The following is a 26,622-nucleotide window of genomic DNA, read 5'->3' on the forward strand; positions in this document are numbered from 1 at the left end:
TATATATATATAGTATATATATATATATATATATATATATATATATATATATATATATAATATTTACTGGATTGTGATTTTATTTACTGTGCTTTACTGCAGTTAGATAGGGGTTAGTATAATAGGCAGGGTATATAGTGTTTAGGGTATAGTGTAGGGTATTTAGGGTTTAGTATATAGTTTAGTATATAGAGTAGGGTATATAGGGCTTAGTTTATAGTGTAGGGTATATAGGGATTAGTATATAGTGTAGGGTGTATAGGGTTTAGTATATAGGGGTTAGTATATAGTGTAGGGTGTATATATAGGCTTTAGTATATAGCGTAGGATATAAAGGGTTTAGTATATAGTGTCGGGTATATCGTGTAGGGTAAATCGGGTTTAGTGTACAGTGTAGGGTATATAGGGCTGTATATCAGTAGTGTAAAGGGTGGCATATAGGTTCAGGGTTTATACGCTTACGTATATAGTGTCAGTGTGGGGTCTGATATTGTCTGTGCATATACAGGCTTGTTAGGGTATATTGTGTCCTTTATATTGTGTCCTGCACTATATACGTGATGGCGAAGAGATCTTTTACTGCTCAGCAGATTGTAGATCTGATCTGCCAGTCTGGGGAATCCAGTGAGGAATTAGACTCTGAAGAATCAGAGCCTGAAGATTCAGACTCAGAGTTTGAGCCAATCCCTGACAGTGACACCCTACCAAGTGAATCGGACGTGGAGGAGACTGAGAGTTCTGAGACAGCCATGCCAGAGCAGCCAAGCACTAGTCAGGAGCAGGAAGAGAGTGTCGCAACACCCAGACAGAGACGCCGCAGGCAACAGAGCGCTTCTACTAAACGTCGCCGCACTGACGTACCGGAGGAATTGCTTCACCCCGTGTGGTCGCCTGCCAACCTAGAAGCACCCTCAATTCCTCCTTTCACAGGCCAGGCTGGAATTAAAGTGCAAACGGCTAACCTCTCCCCAATTCAATTTATGGAACTCATAATCACTGATGAGCTCCTCGGCTCTATTGCTGAGCAAACAAACTTATACGCTCAGCAACACATTGCTGAGAAACCGCAATCCAGCTATGCGAGGCCTAAGAACTGGTGGCCCACTACAGTGGAGGAAATAAAAACATTTTTAGGCCTCACAATAAACATGGGCATTACCAAAAAACCAGACCTAAAACGGTATTGGTCGAAAAGACCAATTCAACATATGGGGATTTTTTCGCAAACAATGTCGAGGACACGTTATTTGACCATCTTGCGCTTCCTCCATTTCAGTGACAATTCCCAGTACCAAACCGGAGAAGATCCAAATATTGATCCCCTATACAAAATTCGGCCCCTAATTGACTACCTATCGCAAAAATTTTCAGAGGTATACGTGCCAGAAAAAAATATAAGTATTGACGAGTCCCTGGTACACTTCACTGGTCGACTTAGGATCAAGCAATACATCCCTTCCAAGCGTGCCAGATATGGCATAAAAATTTATAAGCTTTGTGAAAGCAGCACTGGCTTTACATGCGCTTTCCGAGTGTACGAGGGAAAAGACAGCCAGCTGGATCCACCTGGGTGCCCACCTTATATGGGCACAAATGGTAAAGTTGTCTGGGATCTGATTCACCCTCTCCTGAACAAAGGATACAACCTGTACCTAGACAACTATTACACCAGCATCCCACTATTCAAACATTTAGCGAGAGAGAACACGCCAGCTTGCGGTACCATCAGATCCAACCGCAAAGGCTTCCCTCAGAGCCTTGTCAACAAGCGCCTCAAACCTGATGAATCTGAGGGTCTCCGCAGTGAAGAGATGCTGGCTCTGAAGTACAGGGGAAAAAGGGACGTATATATGCTTTCAACCATACATACTCCTGAAAGCATAACACCCAGGACTGGAGCACAAGAGAAACCTAAATGTGTTCATGAGTACAGCCAATATATGGGTGGTGTAGACCGCAATGACGCGGCAATGAAGCCGTACCTGGCCGCACGCAAAACCAGATATTGGTATAAAAAATTAGGCTTATACTTGCTGCAGTTGGGAATTTACAACAGCTTTATACTATACAAAATGTCAAAAAACCCTCTCAGCAATTTAGAATTCCAGGAGGAAATAGCTGAATCTCTCATTTCCAAAGCTGCAACTCACCCTGGCAGAAGATTTGATTCAGTCGAGAGACTTTCTGGATATCATGTTCCAGAAATTATACCACAGACGGGGAAAAAGCAATACCCCCAGAAAAAGTGTAGGGTCTGCACTAAACAAAAAATAAGGACGGATACACGATACCATTGCCCCGAATGTCCCGAAAAACCAGGACTTTGTTTGAAAGACTGTTTCAAAGTGTACCACACCTGCCTACATTTTTAACTTGGATTGTCCTTCAAATTTATGGTACACAAAGCGCCAGTAGCCACACATAGGCGATATAATTTTATTCAGAAGGAGCAACTGAAACCCCCCGCCCAAAAAAATTGCTACATTTATTTTTTCTTCCCAAACATTCCATTCAAATTGAAGTATTGTAGGCATTCACCCCACAAATGATTCAGTAATTCCTTCTGAATAAAACGATACCACATATGCGTGGCTAGACCATTGCTTTAGTTCAAAGCTGTGCTGAGAAGAAGTTGTCAATTATTGAACCTTCAAAGACCATAAATCACACGTTTGCAATTTCCAGCACAGCCCGCTTTCAATTAAGTCTGAGGTAAAAAGTCCCTCAATTTCCCACCAAAATGAACCCATTTTGTAAACTAGACCCCCTGAAGTATCCATCCGTGGGGGCATTGATGATTTTGACAGCACATATTATTGGTGGAAATTGATGGAATGTATAAGGACAAAAAGAAAAATTCATTTATTTTATTCAATTTCCACCAATAATCTGTGCAGTCAAAATCATCAATGCCCCCATCGATGAATACCTCAGGGGGTCTATTTTACAGAATTTGACAGACTCTTTACCTCAGACTTCATCAAAAGCGGGCTGTATTGGAAAATGCAAGCGTGTGATTTATGGTCTTTGAAGGTTCAATAATTGACAACTTCTTCTAAGCACTGTATTGGACTAAAGCAATAGTCTAGCCACACATATGTGGTATCGTTTTATTCAGAAGGAATTACTGAATCATTTGTGGGGTGAATTTCTACAATACTTCAAAGCGTGTCTGTCACAAAACAGAAAAACTGACATGTCTGAATAAAAAAATGATTTTTTCTTTTTGTCGTTATACATTCCATCAATTTCCACCAATAATCTGTGCAGTCAAAATCACCAATGCCCCCATCGATGGATACCTCAGGAGGTCTAGTTTACAGAATGGGGTCATTTTGGCGGGAATTTGACAGACTTTTTACCTCAGACTTCATCAAAAGCGGGCTGTGCTGGGAAAAGCAAGCGTGTGATTTATGGTCTTTGAAGGTTCAATTATTGACAACTTCTTCTAAGCTCTGTATTGGACTAAAGCAATAGTCTAGCCACACATATTTGGTATCGTTTTATTCAGAAGGAATTACTGAATCATTTGTGGGGTGAATTTCTACAATACTTCAAAGCATGTCTGTCACAAAACAGAAAAACTGACATGTCTGAATAAAAAAATGATTTTTTCTTTTTGTCGTTATACATTCCATCAATTTCCACCAATAATCTGTGCAGTCAAAATCACCAATGCCCCCATCGATGGATACCTCAGGAGGTCTAGTTTACAGAATGGGGTCATTTTGGCGGGAATTTGACAGACTTTTTACCTCAGACTTCATCAAAAGCGGGCTGTGCTGGGAAAAGCAAGCGTGTGATTTATGGTCTTTGAAGGTTCAATTATTGACAACTTCTTCTAAGCTCTGTATTGGACTAAAGCAATAGTCTAGCCACACATATTTGGTATCGTTTTATTCAGAAGGAATTACTGAATCATTTGTGGGGTGAATTTCTACAATACTTCAAAGCATGTCTGTCACAAAACAGAAAAACTGACATGTCTGAATAAAAAAATGATTATTTTTTTTTGTCGTTATACATTCCATCAATTTCCACCAATAATCTGTGCAGTCAAAATCACCACTGCCCCCATCGATGGATACCTCAGGAGGTCTAGTTTACAGAATGGGGTCATTTTGGCGGGAATTTGACAGACTTTTTACCTCAGACTTCATCAAAAGCGGGCTGTGCTGGGAAATGCAAGCGTGTGATTTATGGTCTTTGAAAGTTTAATAATTGACAACTTCTTCTAAGCTCTGTATTGGACTAAAGCAATAGTCTAGCCACACATATTTGGTATCGTTTTATTCAGAAGGAATTACTGAATCATTTGTGGGGTGAATTTCTACAATACTTCAAAGCATGTCTGTCAAAAAACAGAAAAAACTGACATGTCTGAACAAAAAAAATGATTTTTTCTTTTTGTCGTTATACATTCCATCAATTTCCACCAATAATCTGTGCAGTCAAAATCACCAATGCCCCCATCGATGGATACCTCAGGAGGTCTAGTTTACAGAATGGGGTCATTTTGGTGGGAATGTTACTATTTCAGTGACTTAGTGCTTCAGAGAAGTGATGTACAACGCAGAAAACAAGCATTGTAGATTTTGTTCACTGAAAAGCAAAATTACACTTTTTTTCACAGTCTCTATAATGTACCAAAGATGTAAATAGTTTTCATTTTTTTTGCATATATATATTAGAAACATATGGCAGAATACATTTTGAAAAGAATTTATGTTTTAATTCAAGATATATACATATTTTTGGTTGAAAATTTCAGACAATATACATTTTTTTACTTTTTTTTAGCATAAATTCTCTTAAAAAACATATAAAATTCCATTATCAATATAATTAAGTGGTATAGATAAAAAGCCCTATTTGTTCTGAAAAAAACAATATCACATTTGTTTGGATAGACCAAAAATTTACTGAAATATCTAAACTCAAACAAAGCATGTCAAAACCAAAAAAAACGCTCTGGTCCTTAAGGCCATTTTATATGTTGGTCCTTAAGTGGTTAAAATAACTTTTCAGCACTCAGCAATTGAAAAAGTATCAAAAGTTGGTAAAAAAGTGCTGTCAAAATTATTCTGAGAATTTTCTTGCCTGCTGGTGGCTTAAAGGCATTTTATTGATAAGGTGTGAAATTATCACCAAGATGAAAACTTAGGAGAAAACATTACCCACGGGAACAGTAACAGTAAAAAGAGATTCTACACTATCCAAAGCTAAAAAATTATTTCCTGGAATTGACCTTGAAATATGACAGACACACATTCGGGACACGACTAAGGTTGCTGACTGAGTGGATTATTTTACAGCAGTGGTCCATAGCCAGTAGCTGAGTAGTGTCATGGGTCTGCTTGCTTATTATTACTGCTGCTGCATTTTATGATTCCAATAACAATCTAATAAAAAGCTTTGTAAGCTGACGTTGCTGCTTGCGTTAAAGTTTTCCTATTATAATTCTGTATGTTGAATCCTTGCCAGCCAAGTTTCTCAGTCTCTTTTTCTGACTCCCAATTAGCAGCGTAAAGTTATGTGCAGGAATGAGAACAACCTGCAGCCTGTAGAGGGGGAGACAGATCACTTCCATCATGGCACACGTGTTGCACTCCGGAGTTCAGAGGTTAGCACACTAGGAAGACCCCACAGATAGAAAAAGACTGAGTGCTCCAGCCAGATGGTGACTTGTTAAAGGAAACCAATAATTGTCATTTCACTTCAGTCCCAGAGCACAAAGAGTCTGACTGACAGATATGAGATGTGCTGGGAAACACAAGCAGTGCGCTAAAGATATTACTAATGAGAGGTGCTGAGAGCACCAAAAACATGCCCAATGGGATGTAATTAGCCCCAACAGCAGCCATGCCCTGCTGTCCTCTACACCTCCACCGAGACCCTCCAATATAGGGAAATTCTCATCTACTGCCACAAGCAAGGAATGGAGGAGAAATCGTAGCTCGGTGTAGATCCAAATCTTTCTGACTCAATGTAAGAAAAAATATTGTTACCAGTAATTTGCCTGTTATTTCTAAGATGGAATATCACTATTTCTTTTTTTCAGAATTTTAGGAAAAAATGTGTTCCAAAGTTTCAGAGAAATCATGCAAAGAAGCACCTGTCTCTTTTTTTTGTTTGGGACAGTTTCCAATGCACACCATACAGCTACATCCCCGAGATGACTGTCCACATGCTGATCTAGAATTATGCAGTAGCTGCTGATTATGCTTTACGATGCCAACCACCTCTTGGAGTTTGAAGGAGGTCTTTCCCTCAGCTATAAGGAGATGATTTGTAAAGTGTTAATTTCAGTGTGCAGACACCTCTGCAGCTCACTAGGTATGCTGATTCGGATTCCGTGGAATTGAAATTTCCGCATTTCCGATCGGAAATCGTTTTTCCGCACCAGAATGCAAAACGCGAAAACTCACATGCGGAACACGGGCTTTTGCGGAAATGCAAAAATGTATGCAGAAACGCGTACCGCTATGCAGCCAATAAGAAGAGTCAGAATAAATAAACCAATAAGAGAATGCAGAACATTTTGTGCCGGAACGCGAACATTTTTTTGCATTCAGTAATTTTAAGCCAATTAGAAGACTTAGTATGAATAAGCCAATCAGAGAATGCAGAAGGGAACGTGAACATTTTTTGCATTGGAAAGTGGAGATTCGTGGAAATACGCGGTAGGCGGAGCGTGAAATGTGGTGGTGGTAATCGGCATTGGCAGTAAATGGAATTTCGGTGGAAGTGGAAATCGGCATTTCCAACCATCCCTGCAGCTGGCATTCCGTGAGGGAATGGGCAGTATTCATAATCTAGTGTAAGTTTAAGGCTACTTTCACACTGGTGCACACTGGTGCGTTGCAGTGCATTGCATTGGACAATATAATCGCATTGCTACCACAATGCAATTCTATTGTAATGGTACGGATATCTCAGTGTGTTAGCAGAGCCATGTGTAGGAAACATATTTTGTATTTACTGTATGCTTTACTGTATGCATTACACCACACACATAACTTGCAATCTGACTTTTCCCCTCCACTGTTCTCCTGTTTTTACAGGGAATGTAACCCAACTCCCCAGAGTGAAAGTCGCCTAACGCTTACCTTTATCCAGGATGGAATACTTTTTAACTTGTGTAAAACAAGTGCAAGGAGGAAGCAGTGGTTCAGAGCAACCAGTCAAAATCCATGACTTGAACATGTGCTTTGTTTTTGCACCAGAAGAGGGGAGTGCAGAGAAAAGCTGGTCTTGAAGCCAGCAAATTTCACAGATTATGACAACTGACTATGAAATCAAACTCACTATTTCATTTTTCACCCAAGCAGAGTTAGGCCAGAGGTTTGGTGGTTGCCTGTACAGACATTTTAACATTTGAGGACTAGTTATTAATTATCAAATCTATAATGTGGGCCTAACACAACACACACTCTACACATTATAACATGCACTGTATTGTTATAGCATGAAGAATTGTAATGTAATGCGCTTGTTATTGCACACATTCTCCAGAAACGTACAGTAAAAAGTGTGTTTGGATAACGTGGTCATGTATAAAGCAGAGATGTGAATATACTCCTATAATTATATGGCCAATTACGTTCACATGCAGCAATGCAGCACGCAGCAATTTATATCAGCTACAGAAATTGAAAGAAATTTCAGTTACAAAATGACAAAACGGCTGTAGATAGAGCAACTAAGGAAAATTCTAGCTGTGTTTAAAAATCAATCAGAAATCCTTAATAAACGTCCTATATATATATATATATATATATATATATATATATATATATATATATATATATATATATATTTAAAAAAATATTTTTAGCATTCGCAGGAATGTTTTATAAACATTTTACCTGACAAAGGTGATTTAAAATTCAGAAGAAGCTGCACTGGCATCCAATTCTGTCTATATTATTATTCAATGATATATATATATATATATATATATATATATATATATAAATATATATATATATATATCATTGAATAATAATATAGACAGAATTGGATGCCAGTGCAGCTTCTTCTGAATTTTAAATCACCTTTGTCAGGTAAAATGTTTATAAAACATTCCTGCAAATGCTAAAAATATTTTTTTTTTAAATAAAATACTAAATAAAAGTAAAACAAAAACATGAACATGTGCTAGGTTATTTTATTTGAGAAAAAATACAAAAAGTCAGCATGATTGACTCCTCTGTGCAGGGTGCACTATGGAGTACTGTGGATCATGTGTATGGACATCTGATTATCACCCAATTATTATTATTATTTAGTATATATATATATATATATATAGCGTCGCCATCTTCCGCAGCGCTGTACAGAGTATATTGTCTTGTCACTAACTGTCCCACGGAGGGGCTCACAATCTAATCCCTACCATAGTCATATGTCTAGTGTAGTGTATGTAGTGTAGTCTAAGGCCAATTTTGGGGAAAGCCAATTAACCTATCTGTATGTTTTTGGGGATGTGGGAGGAAACCGGAGTACCCGGAGGAAACCCATACAGACACGGGGAGAACATACAAACTCCTTACAGATATTGACCTGGCTGGGATTTGAACCGGGGACCCAGCGCTTGCAAGGCAAGAACGCTAACCACTACACCACCATGCAACTGATAATCCTAGTACTCAGGAACAAAAGTCAGAGGGTAGGAACACACTAGGCAGAATCGCATATGCGTTTTCACTATGTGCTATGGAAAATGCATATGCGATTCTGCCTAGTGTGTTTTTACTCTAATACAATGTTGTAGCCTAACACTAACATGACGTTGTACACTAATACACTGAGCAAAGAATAAGCTTTACCCCTATAGTAAATATAATATTACCCCTGACATTGGCCTCAATTCACTAAGATTATTTCCTGTCTTTAATAACTCTTCTAGAGTTGTTACCATGGTGATAAGGCATGTAGTATTCAGGAAACCTTTTACCTCAGGCAAACCTAAAGTTAACGCTTCTGTTTTTAAGTTAACTCTTCAATCCTTAAAATAACTCCAGAGTTAAAGACAGGCTGTTAATTAACTGCATGTGAAAATAACTACAGAGGAGGTAAATTAACTACAGAGGAGGTAAATTAACTACAGAGGAGGTAAATTAACTACAGAGGAGGTAAAATAACTACAGAGGAGGTAAATTAACTACAGAGGAGGTAACTTAAGGAACTCTCTTGCCTTATTATCTCCAGCATGATCTTAGTGAATTGAGGCCATTATCCTAGTTAGTATAAAGTGGATATTTAGGCTCAAAAGAAAAAAACATCTCTTTTACTTTGCAGGTGCCTTCAGGTTGTGATAGCAGTAAAGTTCCTTCAGCTGCATCTTCATAATTGGCCATCACATCCTAACCTACCTAGTACACTTAATAATTATAATGAGTGAAAAAACATCTGCAAAGTAAATAAGAAATGAAGCATGGAACATTGAGAGGTTAGCATGTTTTTGTTTTTTGAGCTACAGGTTCATTTTAGATTTATGCCATATTAGCTGTAAAGTGTTATGGAAAAGAAGCATGCCTTACAAAACAATAACTGCCACAATAGATGCAGTAATAATAATAATCTGTCCTCCTGTCCTTAGGAGACCAGTGATGACGTGCTACTACCACTAAAAACCTGCCCCCCCAAAAAAAAAAAAACAACAACAACAACAAAAAACTGCCGTATCATGATATAGTAATGTACTATTGAACGGGATACCTTATGATATGCAGTATAACCACTTTACCCCCCAGTGCTAAATTTCTCCGTCCCTCTGCGCACCGCTTCACCCCCAGGGATGGAGAAAGGCGCACTTGTTTGTTTACTGGCTGGGAGTGGGCGGGGACCTCGCGCGCACACTCCAGCCAGCCAGCACAGCAGGTGACTAATTGGATGTTAGGAACAAGCGTTCCTAAATCCAATTAGACGCGCCGATTGCGGACACAATGGAGACTGCTTCAAACAGAAGCAGTCTCCATTGATAACAAATGAATGTAAACAAACATGTAGCGCGACCCGCGCGCGCACACACCCCCGCTCTGCAGTGCAATGATTCGTTATGGGGACCCCAGTCCCCAATAACCAATCATATCACAGTAAAAAATGAATGGAAGCAGCGCTGCAATGTACAAATTGCGCTGGTGCTTCAGGGGTAAAACCCCTCCGTTGTGAAGTGGATAATATACTATTTAACAAGATGTAGCATAAATCAGGCTGTTGCCAGCCCAGCAGATGTCACTATTCCCACCTTCTTCTCAGAAAATTCATCACTATCATCACAGCCAGAGAACAGAAGCCAAATATACGTCTGTATATCAATTGATAGTCTGCAAAAATCCTTTACCAGTAATATTTGCAATAAGTGGGAGGCACATCATTAGTACATGATTCCTGTAAAAAGTGATTTAACAGCAACACAAGTGTATGCTGTGCATGCAGAAAATTGCGAGGCTGTGTCAGCAGTAAACTGAAAAACAATAGCAAAGTACAGAGAGCCCAGACAGAACGCTCAGTTCATATAGAATGTCTCATTAGTTGTGTGTTTTCTTCTCACTTGAGGTATTTTAATGGCAGCCAAATGACACATTTTTATGTCAGTTGACAAATGCTTTTAACTCAGAGTCTTTTAAAAACGTATTTTTATTATGCTTATTTTAAAGAGTCATGTGGTATTTTATTCATTATTTTTATATTAAACAATGTTTATTTTCATTCATAATTATTCATTGCAGTGTTGCTTCCTTATTTCAATACATGGAACACATAAGTCAGCTGCGATGAAATGAACGTTTGTTAATCTATTTAATCTGTACTGGTTTAATCTTGCAAAAATGTTTATAAAAATTGTGATGATAAGAGGTACGCTTATCCTCAAAGCCTGATTATAAAAACATTTGTTGGTTGTTATCAAACCTTCCCACTGGCAATCAACTGGATCAATGAAAACAATCATGGGTGTATTTTTCATCATGAGTGACTTTAGGAAGATATTTTCATTAAGTTTCTTATTTTAATGATTGGTTTAATTGGCACTTTCTATTTGCCCTGCTCTCTGTTTCCTCCTCTCTCTCTCTCTCTCCCCCCTTCCAAACCCCTCTCTTCACAACTAAAATATAATAACTATAGGTAGCTAGTGGAACTATAGACAAGCTTAGACTTTAATAACAAATAACATCTGTGAATGGACTGTGTCAAAATATAAAATAAAAATAAATAAAGCACACATGCATTCATTGTATGATTTTGTTGTTAAATTAGCACACATGGCTCAATTCACAAAGAATGTGCTATTAGTTGTGAGTTCTTCTTTCCTGGAATCAGTTGAGAAAAGGCACACCCCTGAAATTGTGGATAATATGTTTCCATCAATTGCCTGACTTTGAAAGGCGTCATTTGGAGTACTTTCTAACGCATTGCGATGCTTGGACAATTGTTTCACTCTGACATTGGCCCTTATTCGATTAAATTTTTCTCCTAAGTTTTCTTCTAGGAGATAATTCTCCATCTACTGTTTAAAATGAGTTTTCAGCACTAAAAAAGAAGAGCAATCCAATATGTAATAATAAGTAGATTTTCTTGCTTGCTGGAGAAAAATTGAATTAAATAAGGCCATTGTCGATTATGCAATTCACTTTTTCACCTGAGTTTTCTCCTAGGTGATATTTTTAAACTTGTCAATAAAATGCCTTTTAAGCCACCAGAAAAAAAGAAAATACTCAAAATAATTTTGATAGCACCTTTTCACCTACTTTGGTACTTTTTTAGTTGAAAAGTACTGAAAAATTATTTTAATCGAAGATAAAAAATTATCTCCTGGGAGAAAAGTTAGGTGAAAAAGTGAATTGCATATGGCCCCTTGTCATAAAATGCCATTTAAACCATCAGCAAGTGAGAAAACACTCAGAATAATTTTGATGGTACTTTTTCACCAACGTTTTGCTACGTTTTCAATTGTAAAATGGTGAAAAGTTATTTTAAAGAGAATATGAAAATTATCTCCGAAGAGAAAAAAGTTAATTGCAAATGGACCATTTTTGCAGCAGCATGCCACTGACTTTCTTAGCAACATATAGCGCCTAATTGATCTTTGATATGCTTAATTCGGCAAAATCTTAAATTTTGTAACTTTCGGGGGCGTTCTTTTGCTACAACTTTTTCACAGCATTTTTCTTTTTTGCCCTATGTTTTGGTTTTTCAGCCATCTTTATGTAAGGGGTTATCCTTCATGCATATATATTGTGTTGTATATGTACTGACCACCCTGTAGTCTTTATGTTATATATATATATATATATATATATATATATATATATATATATATATACACCGGTATATATATATACATAAATTTGACTGTCATATACATCTTTTTGCACATTTCTATATAATCATTGAACAGTTGTAGTGTGCTTCTCTCTTTACTGCAATTTTTTATCATTTCTATAGAATGCTGGAATGTTCTCCAATTTCGGTTGGGAACCCTTATTCTCTCTAATGTATTTATCAATATAACTTGATGTGCCAGTCCACTTCCTAGTTTCTGTGTTATTACTTTTATTTCTTCCTTTGATGTATTTAGCAAACAGGCAAATTATACATTTTTTATGTCAGTTCACAAAGTGTTTTGTTTTTTTTAATCTTTTGTAATATTTTTAACACTGACTTGTTCTTGTAAGAATTCCTGTAATATTGCTTGCTTATTGCAGTACATGGAAAATGAGAGCCAGCTTTGATACAATCAGCACGTATTAAACTGCCATGTAAAGTGCATTGCTTTAAAAATATGTATATAAAATGTGTGATGATATAAAAATGTGATTATCATGATGATGATGTCCTAACATCATCATCATGATCAGTTCAGAAAGCCTTTTTAGTGGTGTTATTATTATTTCCTGACATATTTGCTTATTTTTTAAATTTTATTTTCAATTTTGTACATTTTTTATTGTCCTGACAGGTGTGTGATCATTTTTTTTTTACTTTAACAAAAAAAAAAAATATTACATTAATATATGTGTACTTTATCTTTTCACACACCAATTCATAGACTTTATATTACATTTAGGTCTAAGCTTGTCCTTATCTTCACTGTCTAACTGCCGTTATTCTACTTTGTTGAGAAGAGAGGGGTTGGGAAGGAGGGAGTGAGAGACAAAGAGAGAGAGAGATGACAACAGAGAGCAAAACAAAAAATAAAGCTAATTAAACCATTCATAAAAATAGGAAAATAACCGTTTTTCCTAGCTTCACTCGCGATGTATACTGGAGACATGATTATTTGTGGCCATTGATCCAGGTTGGCAGCAAGAAGGTTGTATAAAAAACTAAAAACAAAACGTTTGTTAAAACAAATGTTTTTATATTTGGGCTTTCAAGATAAACGTATCTCTTACGACGACATATGTACCCAGCAGAGAATACAGAATTGAGAAAAAGATGCCTGCAAAATTGCACATACATCAGGAAATGATAATGCTACCACTAAAGAGGCATTGTGAACTGACCCCATTGTTCTATGACTGGCTAAGACACAGGCTGGGAAATATTTCACTGTGATCCATAAATAGGGCAAACACAGTATGTAGCACTGTCACTATACAGCAGCCACATCATTATCATAATATATTCTTATTAATATTAATTGTGGGTTGTTGATCACAGTGATAGAAGAGATGATGAATCTGGTGTCCCTTCCTCATACAGGCTCTCACAATAACTCCTTATGGATACACTGTTTTATTGCTCATCATAACCAAACGTAAAAAAAATAAAACTATTTTAGTTTAGAAGAGGAGTACATGACCTCAAACAGTGGCATTTGTCATCAATATGTGGCTGTCATCATTATTATTATCAATACTGTAAGTTATCATTCAGCATCAAACTGTAGCACGTTTCAGCATGTGAGTTTACTTCAGCCATGAGTATCAGGAACTGAAGGGCTCTGCAATAAAACTATTCTTTTTTCTCATGTAGGATTTATACCAGAGCTTACAGAAAAGTCAATAATTTTCTGGAAATAAAGACTGACTGTGATAGAGTCTACTCTTGGCTATATGACTTACCAACAGGATAGAAAAGGATTGTAGATCAGAATATGAGCAAATGTCATCAAACACTGGGATAATTCAGCTATAAACAGCTGTGCCAATACTACCTCCAATTATTAATCATCAACGAACTGTATCTCATGCTTGAGTATAATCCTCCATTCCTTACAACGCCGCCACTATAAAGCAGCTACTGAACAAGAACAACAACACATTAATCATAATATTAATGATAGTACCATTATTGTTATTACTTTCCGATCATTATCATCTTCAAGTGACTCATCATTAGCTTGCTCCAGGCAAGGCAAGTCAGAAGACCCAGATATCGGGAAATGCAATGCTCTGTAATGCAATTGTATTTTTTTCTCATGTGTTCAATTCATAGCAGGTCATACCGAGCAGCCAAGATAAATCTGAAAATGGAGACATTCTCGCTGCACCGAACAGATCACACACTGTGGAGAAACCTCATGTATGACTACGATCTGTGTTGTGCAGTATATACTGCACTAGAATTACTTATTTACTGCACTAGAATAGCTCATAGGAGCAATTTATCCCAGACACTAAGACCCTTCTGAAGAAGTTGCCATTGGAAAAATCAAAAACAATGACAGTGACTGCTCACAGCCGCAATCCATCAGGGTATGTAAAAATCTGTTCACCCTTACTCATACCAATTTTATGTTTAATTTTTAATGTGAAGCAATTATTAGACTGTCTGCTGTTCCTGCATTTATACCATCCCGTTTCCTCAATTTTAACACAAGGAAAATGGAAATTGCGATATTTCCTTCGTCTCTCTCTGTTCCCCCACCTATATTTACCATTACATAGTTACATAGTTACATAGTTATTTGGGTTGAAAAAAGACATACGTCCATCGAGTTCAACCAGAGAACAAAGTACAACACCAGCCTGCTCCCTCACATATCCCTGTTGATCCAGAGGAAGGCGAAAACCCCTTACAAGGCATGGTCCAATTAGGCCTAAAAGGGAAAAATTCCTTCCCAACTCCAGATGGCAATCAGATAAAATCCCTCGATCAACATCACTGGGCATTACCTAGTAATTGTAGCCATGGATGTCTTTCAACGCAAGGAAAGCATCTAAACCCCCTTTAAATGCAGGTATAGAATTTGCCATAACTACTTCCTGTGGCAATGCATTCCACATCTTAATCTCATTACTGTAGAAAATACCCTAATGACCTCAACTTCTAAAGCTCACTGTCTGAAGGTAACATTGGACTTTGTGCCCTTAGTCAAACCAAATACTAACACATTAAAAAAAACTCCTGCTACTACCATATAAAAAATATCCCCCAGGATTCATCCTTTCCTTACACAAGAAGCTACTAAAATGCTTGTATATTCTCTAATAATTTCCTGCATTGACTACTTCAACACCCTACTGTGCGGCCTACTAAAAAACAGACAGGCACCTCTCCAGTCCCTACTTTGAGAGGAACTATAGTAAAAATAATGTAATAAATTAAATTACTTTTTTTTTGTTTACAGTATTAATTTATAAAAGTTTTATTTAGAGTTTCCCCATTGTAAAATCTTTCCTCACCCTGATTTACATTCTGAAATTTATCACAGGTGGTGACATATTTAGTCCTGCCAGGTGCTATCTGTGCATAGAACTATCAGTAAACAAACATTCTGCAAAGGGAGATACTGCTTGCTTGGTAGTTGGAAACAGCTGTAATTTTCCACAGTGCAATTAGGTTCACAGACATGAACTGTCAGGGCTACTAACCTGACATCACACAGTGGGAGGGGTTTCAGTACAATATCGGCTATACAGAGGTTCCTGATGATCTAAGGGTAAAGATTTCTCATGGGAAAGGTGTATTGGCTGCTGATTGGGATGACGTTGAATCCAAGGTTAAAGGACACATGAGTTGAAAATAAACGAATGAAATAAACAATTGTATATATCCTCCTTCTCCTAAAAATGACTTCTTAAGATATTCCACAGATGCATTTTATATTTAAATCTACTTTTTAAGTTCTTACTGTTTTATTGTTTTTGCTCAATGACACATTCATTGAAGTATGCCAGAGCTAAAATATATGAACTATTGGCCCTTTTTATCTCTATCGATTGCCGGTAATGACAGATGTATGAGGATCAGGCAGTGAGGGATCTAGGCAGATATGCGAGAGTTCATGCAAGTCCACATGCAACTTTATCCAACAGGCAGTGAATGCTCCAAGCGAGGAGAGAGTTCATGCAAGTCCACATGCAATGTTATTCAACAGGCAGTGAATGCTGCAGGCAAGGAGAGAGTTCATGCAAGTATCACATGCAAGGTTATTTAATATGCAAGGATAAGTTCAGGCTTACTTAGAGTGTCCAGTAACTTAGCAAAGGTCAGCCCAGGCAGCAAGCAAGGGTTATGCAAGAAACAAGGCAGAGGTTTGTCCAGGCAGTAGGCAATCGTTATCCAGGAACCAAGGGAGAGGTCAGTCCAGGCAGCAGGCAAGGGTATCCAGGAAACAAGGCAAGGGTTAATCACAGCAGACAGAAATCGCAATACAAGCCAAAGGTCAAGATCTAGTAATATCAACAAGTAAGTGTGCACCCAGCAACTAGCCAAAGCTATGCTTATCACGGGCGATGACTGGGAGCACGCTGCAGGTTTAAATACAACTTTCAACCAATCAGTGGCTGGCCACACTCCGCACATCCAATCACACAGCGTTCAGCCTACCTAGGTGTCAGCTGTAACGTCAGCTGACACCCTGCTGTCAGCTGACCAGAGTCTGGTGACTATTGCTTACATTTGCAGAGGGTGTATTGCAAATGCGTCCTCCGCCTATCAGCCTGTGCGGTTTGTGTCTCAGCAGTGACCTCATCAGTGGGGAACAAGCGACGAGACCCGGAAGCGACGGATTCCGTCCAGGTCTCAGAGGAAACTTCAGGAGCAGGTGAGTTACTTATACTATATGAGTGTGTCACATTGTCCAGATGATTGAGCATTTGACAAAGAGCATGTAGCCCGAAACGCTGTACTTTTTTGTTGCTGTATCACTGCTTCTAAATGAAAATAAATTGTTGAAAATTCTTTCAAGAAGGGTTGAGTCCAGATTGGATTGCATGAGTATGATGAACCTCCTACCTTGATTTGTGACTCCCCGCGACACATTGGGTAAAGCCTGAGGCCCATGGACACCCCACGGTGTGATGTTTTAAAACTATACATCAATTCTATGTATTTGTACTTGTGTCCCTGGTTGTTCTGTTCATACAGTTTATTTAACTTCTCATGTATCTATGCTCTCCATTTTTGTATCTTTTTGTACTATGTACAGTGCTACTGAAGATGTTGGTGCTATATAAATAAATAATAATAATAATGACATAATAAGTAACAAGAATATGGATTGCTAATGATTGTATTAGGCAATAATACTGCAATCTAAGCAATCTACTCTCCTTGAGGACCACAACACATAGCCTACATTATTGCTATAGGTAATCATAATTTCCATAACTATTATTTATTACATTCTTAATGGACAAAATGACTGCATTTTTGTGTACTGACTGTTAAGATGTCAATGATCCTAATAAAAATATATAATAATTAGGGCAGGGAACAAAGGCTTATAACTGCCAGTTGACACAATCATATAAAACATTCAGTGCCAATCATTCCTGTACTGCCAGTGTGTCAGGATAGATGACATCAGGGGCCAACGTCTACTGTAAACTGTTGTTGAGGGCAATTGACAGCGTAATGATAGTATAAATAAATGTTTATGAAAAATAATGCCATGGCAAAATTACCTACCTGCTGAAGCCAAAATAATATACAGTAGCTTTAGAGGTGTAGTCAGGGCCGATTTAAAGGGCCCGGAAGCCCCAGGGCAAACCTAAGCTGGGGGCCCTCGTACCCCCTCTTCCTCCAGGAAAGTAGGCCCCCCTATGGTCTTCCCCCTCTTCTCGCCGGGGCCCCTGCACACTTAGTTTATGTTATGTGTAACCTGCGCTGGATGGAGAAGAGGCAGGCAGCATGGCATGGAGGGAGCAGCGCCAGGACAAGTGGCTGATTAATTTGCAGCTACATGTGCCCCCCCAGTGGGGGGTCCACATGGTGGGGCCTGACAGCGGGGGGGCCCTGCAGCCGTAAGGGGCCCTGGAGCAATAGCCTTATTTGCCTGCATGGCAGTGCTGGCCCTGGGTGTAGTATCTGTACAGCCTTCTTTTCTCTTAATGTATTTAGTGTTTTTAGATGGGGGAGATGTTCTATTTTGGAAAAAAATTAGCATAGAGGAAAGTTTTTAACCTGCAGCTTGGTGAAATTAAAAACGTTGCCAATACGGCTCACATCAGGTGATTTCTCAGTCTCCTGATTCCTTTAACACTGCACTGCTGGGTGCATATCAACTTACCTGCCAGTGCATGAAAAATCTTGTCTGAATGTTCTTACCTTGTCCAGAGTTCTTTCTCTCTGGTTCAATTAAGAGTTTTAAATGCAAGGAATTGAAGTTTCCTGGCAAAGCTAAGGGCAGATGAGTAAGTAACTTAACACCTGATTTATACCAGCTGAGAATGGTGCTTCTTGCACAATTCTCTTCTTTGTTTTTATTACAATGAAAACAAATCAACACCTCTTCAACCCTTTGTTCCCCATGCTGCCTGGTATATACTGACTGGGTGTGGGGCTCTGCCACCCGAACCAATCTGAGCGGGAAAGGGGGAACTCTGCAGGATAGATGCAGCAGAAACCCTTCCCCCCTCCTGTAAAGCATGGTCCATGTTCTTGTGCTCATGGACCTGAGGATAACTTTCCCCACACATGGGGGTAGGTCCTGGTGGGAAACATATGGTAGGAACTGAAAGCCCCTTTAACCTCCCTGGCGGTCAATTAAAACCGCCAGGGGGCAGTGCAGCAGTTTTTTTTTTGTTTTTTTTTTAAATCATGTAGCTAGCCTAGCGCTAGCTACATGACAGCTGCTGAGCAGCGGCATCCCCCCACCCCCTCCGATCGCCTCTGGCGATCAGGCCCATCAGAAAATCCCGTACTGAATGGGATTTCCATTAGGGCTTCCCCCGTCGCCATGGCGAGGGGCGCAATGAAGTCACCGACGTCATGGACATCGTGACATCAGAGGGAGTCCCGATCCACCCCTCAGCGCTGCCTGGCACTAATTGGCCAGGCTGCGCAGGGGTCTGGGGGGGGGGAACACCCTCTAACGCGGCGAGTGGCGGTGAATCGGCGGGGAGCGGCGGCGATCAGTGAGTTCACGCAGCTAGAAAATTGCTAGCTGCGTGCAACACAAAAAACATTACGGAAATCGGCCCAGCAGGGCCTGAGAAATACTCCTGCGCGGCATAGCCCAAGCTCAGCCCGGGCTTACCGCTAGGAAGGTTAATAATAAGGAGACCTGACATATGCAACCCTAAGTCTCAGGTAATAAGTAAAAAAAAAGTGGTAAAAAAGAAAAATGTAAAACTTTAAGGAGAATAGAAAGATTGTGTGTCCTTTTTTCATCTGTATACTTATTTCTTCATACATCATCTTCATCTGTATACTTGTTTCGCCTTCCAGCATTTTCCATTTTCATATGTATATTTCTTTCCTTGATCTTCTTTTCTTCTGTATTCTTCTTGCTAATAAAATCTTTCTTGCAGATTGACTACTGCTGCAATAGGTATAAGGAAACCATATCAAAAGCATTTTGTGCTTCAAAGTTTTTATTAAAGTTTTTGAATTTTTTTAGAGACAAAGGTATAACTTATCAACAGGGAACAGACACTTGCAACATGGTTACGATCACAACAAACAAAAAGAACAAACATCAAATCAACTTGTCACCCACCAGGGTGAGGATGGCAAAAGCATTTTTAAATCTCCTGCCAGGCTCCCCATTGGTCCCCATTCATCCATATACCAATACGAATGCTCCCTGAGGGCTCAAAGCCACTAGCAGGTTTTTTTAAGCGCTACTGATTTGAAAAAGCTATTGCTAATGCAATGCTGTGGAGAATTTTTATGAAATCACATTGCTAAAGTGGGATCACTCCCATAGCATAACATTAGCAAGAGCTTTTCAAATCACAAAGCGCTCAGAAAAGTGCTCCTAGTGGGTTCCAGGCCTGAGGAGGATTCCAGTTTGTCAGATCAAAGGACGAGTAGCAAACTGGTTCAAAGATGCCATAGTAAAGGGTTTTCTATACTCTACTATAATTGGTACATCTTTAGATTCATCTTTAAATTTTCTCAATTTGCTTTCAATACTCAGATTCGTTCCTGCTGAGAAAAAATGTCCCCAAAATATAACCAGGCAGTTACCCCTAAAAACATAACCACACAGAATGCTTCCCAAACACTCCCCAGGCACTATGCACCCCAACACATAATCAGGCATGGTGCCCACAAAACATAATTAAGCTGTGTGCCTCCAAAACTTAATCAGACAGTGTGGCTCCAAAAATTATGTAGTGTGCCCTCAAAATATTATCCGAAAGAATAAGCTTTTGGTGTGGGCCACGGCAGAGGTGGTTAACTCACTCTTATCATCACCTTTGACCGCAGTGCTTCAAGCCCCTTCTAATCCTCCCAATACTTCCTCCTTTCAGTTGTGTCCGCTACCTGTCTGTGTGTGACAGGTGCACATTGTAATACCTATCACTGCATATATACCTACCTACCTGTTGTTCACAGTGCACCCACCTACCTACGTGAGTTGAGCGCACGCAGGGTCACTGTGCTTGTCCGTTACCTGTCTGTGTGTGACAGGTGCACATTGTAATACCCATCACTGCATATACCTACCTACCTGTTGTTCATAGTGCACCCACCTACCTACGTGAGTTGAGCGCACGCAGGGTCACTGTGCTTGTCCGTTACCTGTCTGTGTGTGACAGGTGCACATTGTAATACCCATTACTGCATATACCTACCTACCTGTTGTTTACAGTGCACCCACCTACCTACGTGAGTTGAGCGCACGCAGTGTCATTGTGCCTGTCTGCTACCTGTCTGTGTGTGACAGATGCACATTGTAATAGCCATCACTACATATACCTACCTACCTGTTGTTCAAAGTGCACCCACCTACCGACGTGAGTTGAGCGCTTGCAGTGTCATTGTGCCTTTCTGCTACCTGTTTGTGCGTGACAGGTGCACATTGTAATACCCATCAATGCATATACCTACCTGTTGTGTTCAGTGCACCCACCTCCTCACTGCATATACCTACCTGTTGTGTTAAGTGCACCCTCCTACCTACGTAAGTGCACGCAGTGTGATATACTACTCCATGCATACCTGTTAACTGCACCTGTGTGACTGCACATTGTATTAGTCAAGTCAGTGCATACCTTTTACTTCATCCCCCCGATATGGACAAAACAGACAAAACAGAGGCAGACCCAGAGGAAGGCCCCCCGGCAGGTCTGTGCGAGGTCGTGTTCTCCTCTTCCTCCTTCAGGTGCAGCATCTTCAGCCACTTTCTCCCTTGCACCTTCACAGCCACCCTCCTCCACTCTGCCTCTGCCCTTGAGTGGTAGCTGCCCACAGTAGCCAGGTGTCCATGAAGGAAATCTTTCAGCGGAAGAAGCCAATTTCTGCCAGTCACCCCCTTGACAGCTGGTGTGGTGGAACTGTTAGCTCGCCAGCTGTTACCACACAAGCTGGTGGACTCTGAGGCCTTCCGTAAATTTGTGGACATTGGGACACCGCAGTGGATGATACCAGGCCGCAATTATTTCTCTAAAAAGGCGATACCCAAACTGTGCCGTGATGTTGAGAGGCAAGTGATGTCATCTCTGGCACACAGCGTTGGGTCAAGGGTCCACCTGACCACGGATGCCTGGTCTGCCAAGCACGGTCAGGGCAGGTACATAATTTACACAGCCCTTTGGGTCAACCTGGTGACCGATGGCAAGCAGGGAGTACGTGGCTGTGCAGCAGACCAACTTGTGACACCTCCACAGCTTGCAGGCAGGCCACCTGCCAACTCCTCTCCTCCTGCTGCATCCTCTTCGCTGTCATCCTCCTCCTTGGCTGAGTGGCAGTTCAACTCTACTGGTGCTGCGATCTCCTCTCCAGCTACACAGACCCAGCTCCCCAGGGCATATGCTGCATGCCAGGTACGACGGTGTCACGCCATCTTAGACATGTCTTGCCTAAAAGCGTAGAGTCACACTGGACCAGCTCTCCTGGCTGCTCTTAACAAACAGGTGGATCAGTGGCTGACCCCGCACCAGCTGGAGTTCGGCAACGTGGTGTGTGACAACCACGTATGTCTTTGTTCTCTGGTTGAACTCGAAGGACGTATGTCTTTTTTCAACCAAAATAACTATGTAACTATGAAACAACGGCAGCAATCTCCTTCCCACTTTGAATTTGGGAAAGCTGACACATGTACCCTGCATGGCACATGTGCTGAATCTAGTCATTCAAAGATTTGTGTCAAAGTACCCAGGCTTAGAGGACGTCCTGCAGCAGGCCAGGAAGTTGTGTGGGCATTTCAGGCGGTCTTACACTGCCATGGCGTGCTTTGTGGACATTCAGCGGAGAAACAACTTGCCGGTGAGTCGCTTGATATGTGATAGCCCGACTCGCTGGAATTCGACCCTGGTCATGTTCTCTCACCTGCTAGAACAGGAGAAAGCCGTCACCCAGTACCTGTACAATTACAGTAGAAGGACACAATCTGGGGAGATGGGGATGTTGTGGCCCAACAACTGGACACTGATGCGAAATGCATGCAGGCTCATGCGGCCTTTCGAGGAGTAGAGATGTCGCGAACCTCCGATTTTCGGTCCGCGAACTTCTGCGGAAGGTTCGGTTCGCGTAAAAGTTTGCGAACCGCAATAGACTTCAATGGGGAGACGAACTTCGAAAAATAGAAAAAAATATGCTGGCCAGAAAAGTGATGGAAAACATGTTTCAAGGGGTCTAACACCTGGATCCCCAGGTGGCGGAGTGGGATAGACACCAAAAGTCTTGCAGGCCTAAAGTGCATTTAAACATCTTGCATGTGTATACATCAATTAGGGAGTGTAATTAGAGTACTGCTTCACACTGACACACCAAACTCACTGTGTAACGCACCGCAAACAGCTGTTTGCGTAGTGACGGCCGCGCGTGACTGGTGTGCAACATGGCCAGAGTGCAGGCCGTGGCAGTTTTCCAGCCCATATGGTCGCCGGGCTGTGGTAGCTCAATGATAGAACAGTGACTGTCCAGCTGATCAAATTTGGTCTGTCCACAATGAAGCAACGACTTTATTATCTTCTTGTATGTAGGTAGGCATAGGTAGGAGTCCCAGTATAGGTAGGTAGGCATAGGTAGGAGACCCAGTATAGGTAGGGAGGCATAGGTAGGAGTCCCAGTATAGGTCGGTAGGCATAGGTAGGTGCCTCAGTAGTTAGCTAGGCATAGGTAGGAGACCCAGTATAGGTAGGTAGGCATAGGTAGGTGCCTCAGGAGTTAGCTAGGCATAGGTAGGAGACCCAGTATAGGTAGGTAGGCATAGGTAGGTGCCTCAGTAGTTAGCTAGGCATAGGTAGGAGACGCAGTATAGGTAGGTAAGCATAGATAGGTGCCTCAGTAGTTAGCTAGGCATAGGTAGAAGTCTGAGTATAGGTAGGTAGGCATAGGTAGGAGTCCCAGTATAGGTCGGTAGGCATAGGTAGGTGCCTCAGTAGTAAGCTAGGCATAGGTAGGAGACCCAGTATACAATACAATACAATAACATTTCTATAGCGCTTTTCTCCCATAGGACTCAAAGCGCTTAGGCTCTCTCAGATTCAGTAATTAGTAGGATGAAGTAGTCACACAACAAAAGTTATATTTCTGCAAATGCCAGACTGAACAGGTGGGTTTTCAGTCTGGATTTAAACACGTCCAGGGATGGGGCTGTCCTGATCTGTTGAGGTAAGGAGTTCCAAAACGTAGGGGCAGCATGACAGAAGGCTCTGGGACCAAAAGTTTCCAAGTGGACTCTGGGTATGACTAGATTATTAGAACCTGTGGATCTGAGAATGCGGGGATTGCTACGCAGCTGTAACATATCTTTCATGTATCCAGGGCCTAGATTATTCAGGGATTTAAATGTCAGTAGGCCGATCTTGAATAGGACCCTCCATTCTATAGGTAGCCAGTGAAGGGAATGCAGGACTGGCGTTATGTGGCAGTGACGGGGTTGGTTGGTTAGCAGTCTGGCAGCAGTATTCTGTATCAGCTGTAGGCGGTACAAGGCCTTTTTTGGAAGGCCAGTGTAGAGAGCATTGCAGTAGTCCAGTCGGGATGTGATGAAGGCGTGGACTAAGGTTGGCAGATCTTCTGGGGGTATGAGGTGCTTGATTTTTGCAATGTTCTTCAGGTGAAAATAGGATGATTTCACCACAGCAGAGATTTGAGTTCTGAAGTTTAAATCCCCATCAATTAGAACTCCCAGGCTACGCACATGATCAGAGCTGCGTAGATCCGTGCCTCCTATTCCCAGTGGTGAAGACTGCAAGTTAAGTTGTTTTGTTATCATGCTCTGCCCTCCAATCAGAAGGACTTCAGTTTTGTCTGCATTTAGTTTCAGCCAGTTTTCATTCATCCATTGCTGTAGTTCACGTAAGCAGGCGTTTATAGTTAGAGTTGGGTCTGTCACACCAGGCTTGAAGGAAAGATATAGTTGGGTGTCGTCTGCATAGCAGTGGTATGTCAGGCCATGTTTTTGGATTAGTTTTCCCAACGGTAGCATGTAAATCGTGAAAAGCAGGGGAGAGAGGATTGAGCCCTGGGGCACCCCATACTTAAGTGTTACAGGGGTGGACAGGAAGGGCCCCATAGACACTTTGTGGGTTCTGCCACTCAAGAAGGATTGGAACCACTGAAGTACTATGCCATCAATGCCGCAGTATTCCTGTAGCCTGTTTATCAAGATGTCATGGTCAACTGTGTCAAAGGCTGCAGAAAGGTCTAGCAGTATGAGGATCGAGCACTCTCCTCTGTCTCTTGCCATGAGCAGGTGGTTGCATATTTGGATGAGGGCAGTTTCAGTGCTGTGGTGTTTCCTGAAGCCAGACTGGAATGGGTCATAACTGTTATTTTGTAGGATTCTGGCTTCTAGCTGGAGGTATACAGCTTTTTCAATTAGCTTGCCCAGAAAGGGGAGGTTAGAGACAGGTCTGTAGCTGGTCATTGCATCTGGGTCCAGGGAGGGTTTTTTGAGGAGAGGCCTGATGATTGCTTCCTTCAGTAAAGCAGGAAATATCCCTGATTGTAAGGAACAGTTAACAACTTTGAGGAATACCGGTACGAACAGGTCGGGGCAGTTCAACATGAACTGTGTTGGGCCAGGATCCAGGTCACAGGTAGTTAGGCGGACGTGAAGGAGGATGCTTGATGTGACTTCTTCATCAATTTCTTTGAAGTTTGACCAAGGTGTTACGTTGTCTCTGCTAATGGTCTTCGGCGCTATATTAGGCTCAGATGCTGTAAGTTGGATGGCGGACCTTATAGCGGAGACTTTGTCCGTGAAGAAATGGGCAAATTGGTCACAGAGGTCCTTTGAAGACTCGATATTAAGTTTTTGACATGCTGGGTTGCAGAGTTTTTCCACTGTGCGGAACAGTTGGGCTGGTTTGTTAACTGCATTTGCAATCTCTTGTGATAGAAAGGATGATTTTTTTCCCGTGATTACCTTTTGGTAGCTCTTCAAGTGGAAGATTAAGGCATGTTTGTCTTCTGGGGACTGAGATTTGCGCCACAGCCTCTCAAGTTTTCGGCCTTGTCTTTTCAGCTCTTTTATAGCGCTATCAAACCACTGTGCATGATGGTGTGGAGTAAAATATTTGGTGCGCAGAGGAGCAATGGTCTCAAAGGTGGAGGACACACATTTGTTGTATTTAAACACCAGAGTATCAGGGTCCAAGCTGGAGTCAGTCAATTCATCAAAGCTAAGGTTATCTCGGATATGTTGAGGTGTTAGCCCTTTTAAGCGGCGATATTTTATTTGATTCTTGACCTGGTGTTTGACGGCTGGTATTGAGAGGGAGAAGTGGATAGTGTGATGGTCTGACCAGGCAACAGGATTCATTTCCACATTGGCTATTGACAGCCCAGTATGGAATATAAGGTCCAGAGTGTGACCTTTCCTGTGAGTAGCAGAGCTGATTGATTGGAGGAAGCCCAGTTCATGTAAGGCACGAGGTAGCTCTTTTCCAAATTGTGAGGAGGAGTCGTCCACCCATGTATTGAAATCTCCAAGAACAATCCATCTGGGGTGTTCCAGTGTTAGGTTGCATAGGAGGTCTACAAGTTCCTCAAGGAAGTCTGAGTATTTTTCTGGTGGGCGGTAGATCAGCAATATGTTAATGTTTTCTTCAGCTGCAAGTTGCACCCCCAAGCATTTAAACGAGTTGGTAGGACCTACAGTAAGTAGTCTGATTTTCAAAGCTGATCTAAAGCAAAGTGCAACCCCTCCTCCCCTGCGTTCTTTCCTGTTGCAATATATCACAGAATAGTTTGTTGGCACAGCTGCCTCCAGGGTGGGACCAACAGGTTCAGAAAGCCAGGTTTCAGTCAGGCAGGCCAGAT

At 41.0% G+C, this 26,622-nt stretch overlaps 1 protein-coding gene across 1 annotated transcript; it reads left to right on the forward strand.

Moving 5' to 3' along the window:
* The first annotated feature begins 560 nt into the window (after positions 1-560).
* On the forward strand, positions 561-2,372 carry LOC137522121 (piggyBac transposable element-derived protein 4-like). Its single transcript, XM_068242150.1, has one exon. It carries the CDS (start codon positions 561-563, stop codon positions 2,370-2,372), a length of 1,812 nt encoding a protein of 603 aa, XP_068098251.1.
* The last annotated feature ends 24,250 nt before the right edge of the window (positions 2,373-26,622 follow it).

The sequence above is a fragment of the Hyperolius riggenbachi genome, chromosome 6 (genome assembly GCF_040937935.1).
Source record: "Hyperolius riggenbachi isolate aHypRig1 chromosome 6, aHypRig1.pri, whole genome shotgun sequence".
NCBI lineage: Eukaryota > Metazoa > Chordata > Amphibia > Anura > Hyperoliidae > Hyperolius > Hyperolius riggenbachi.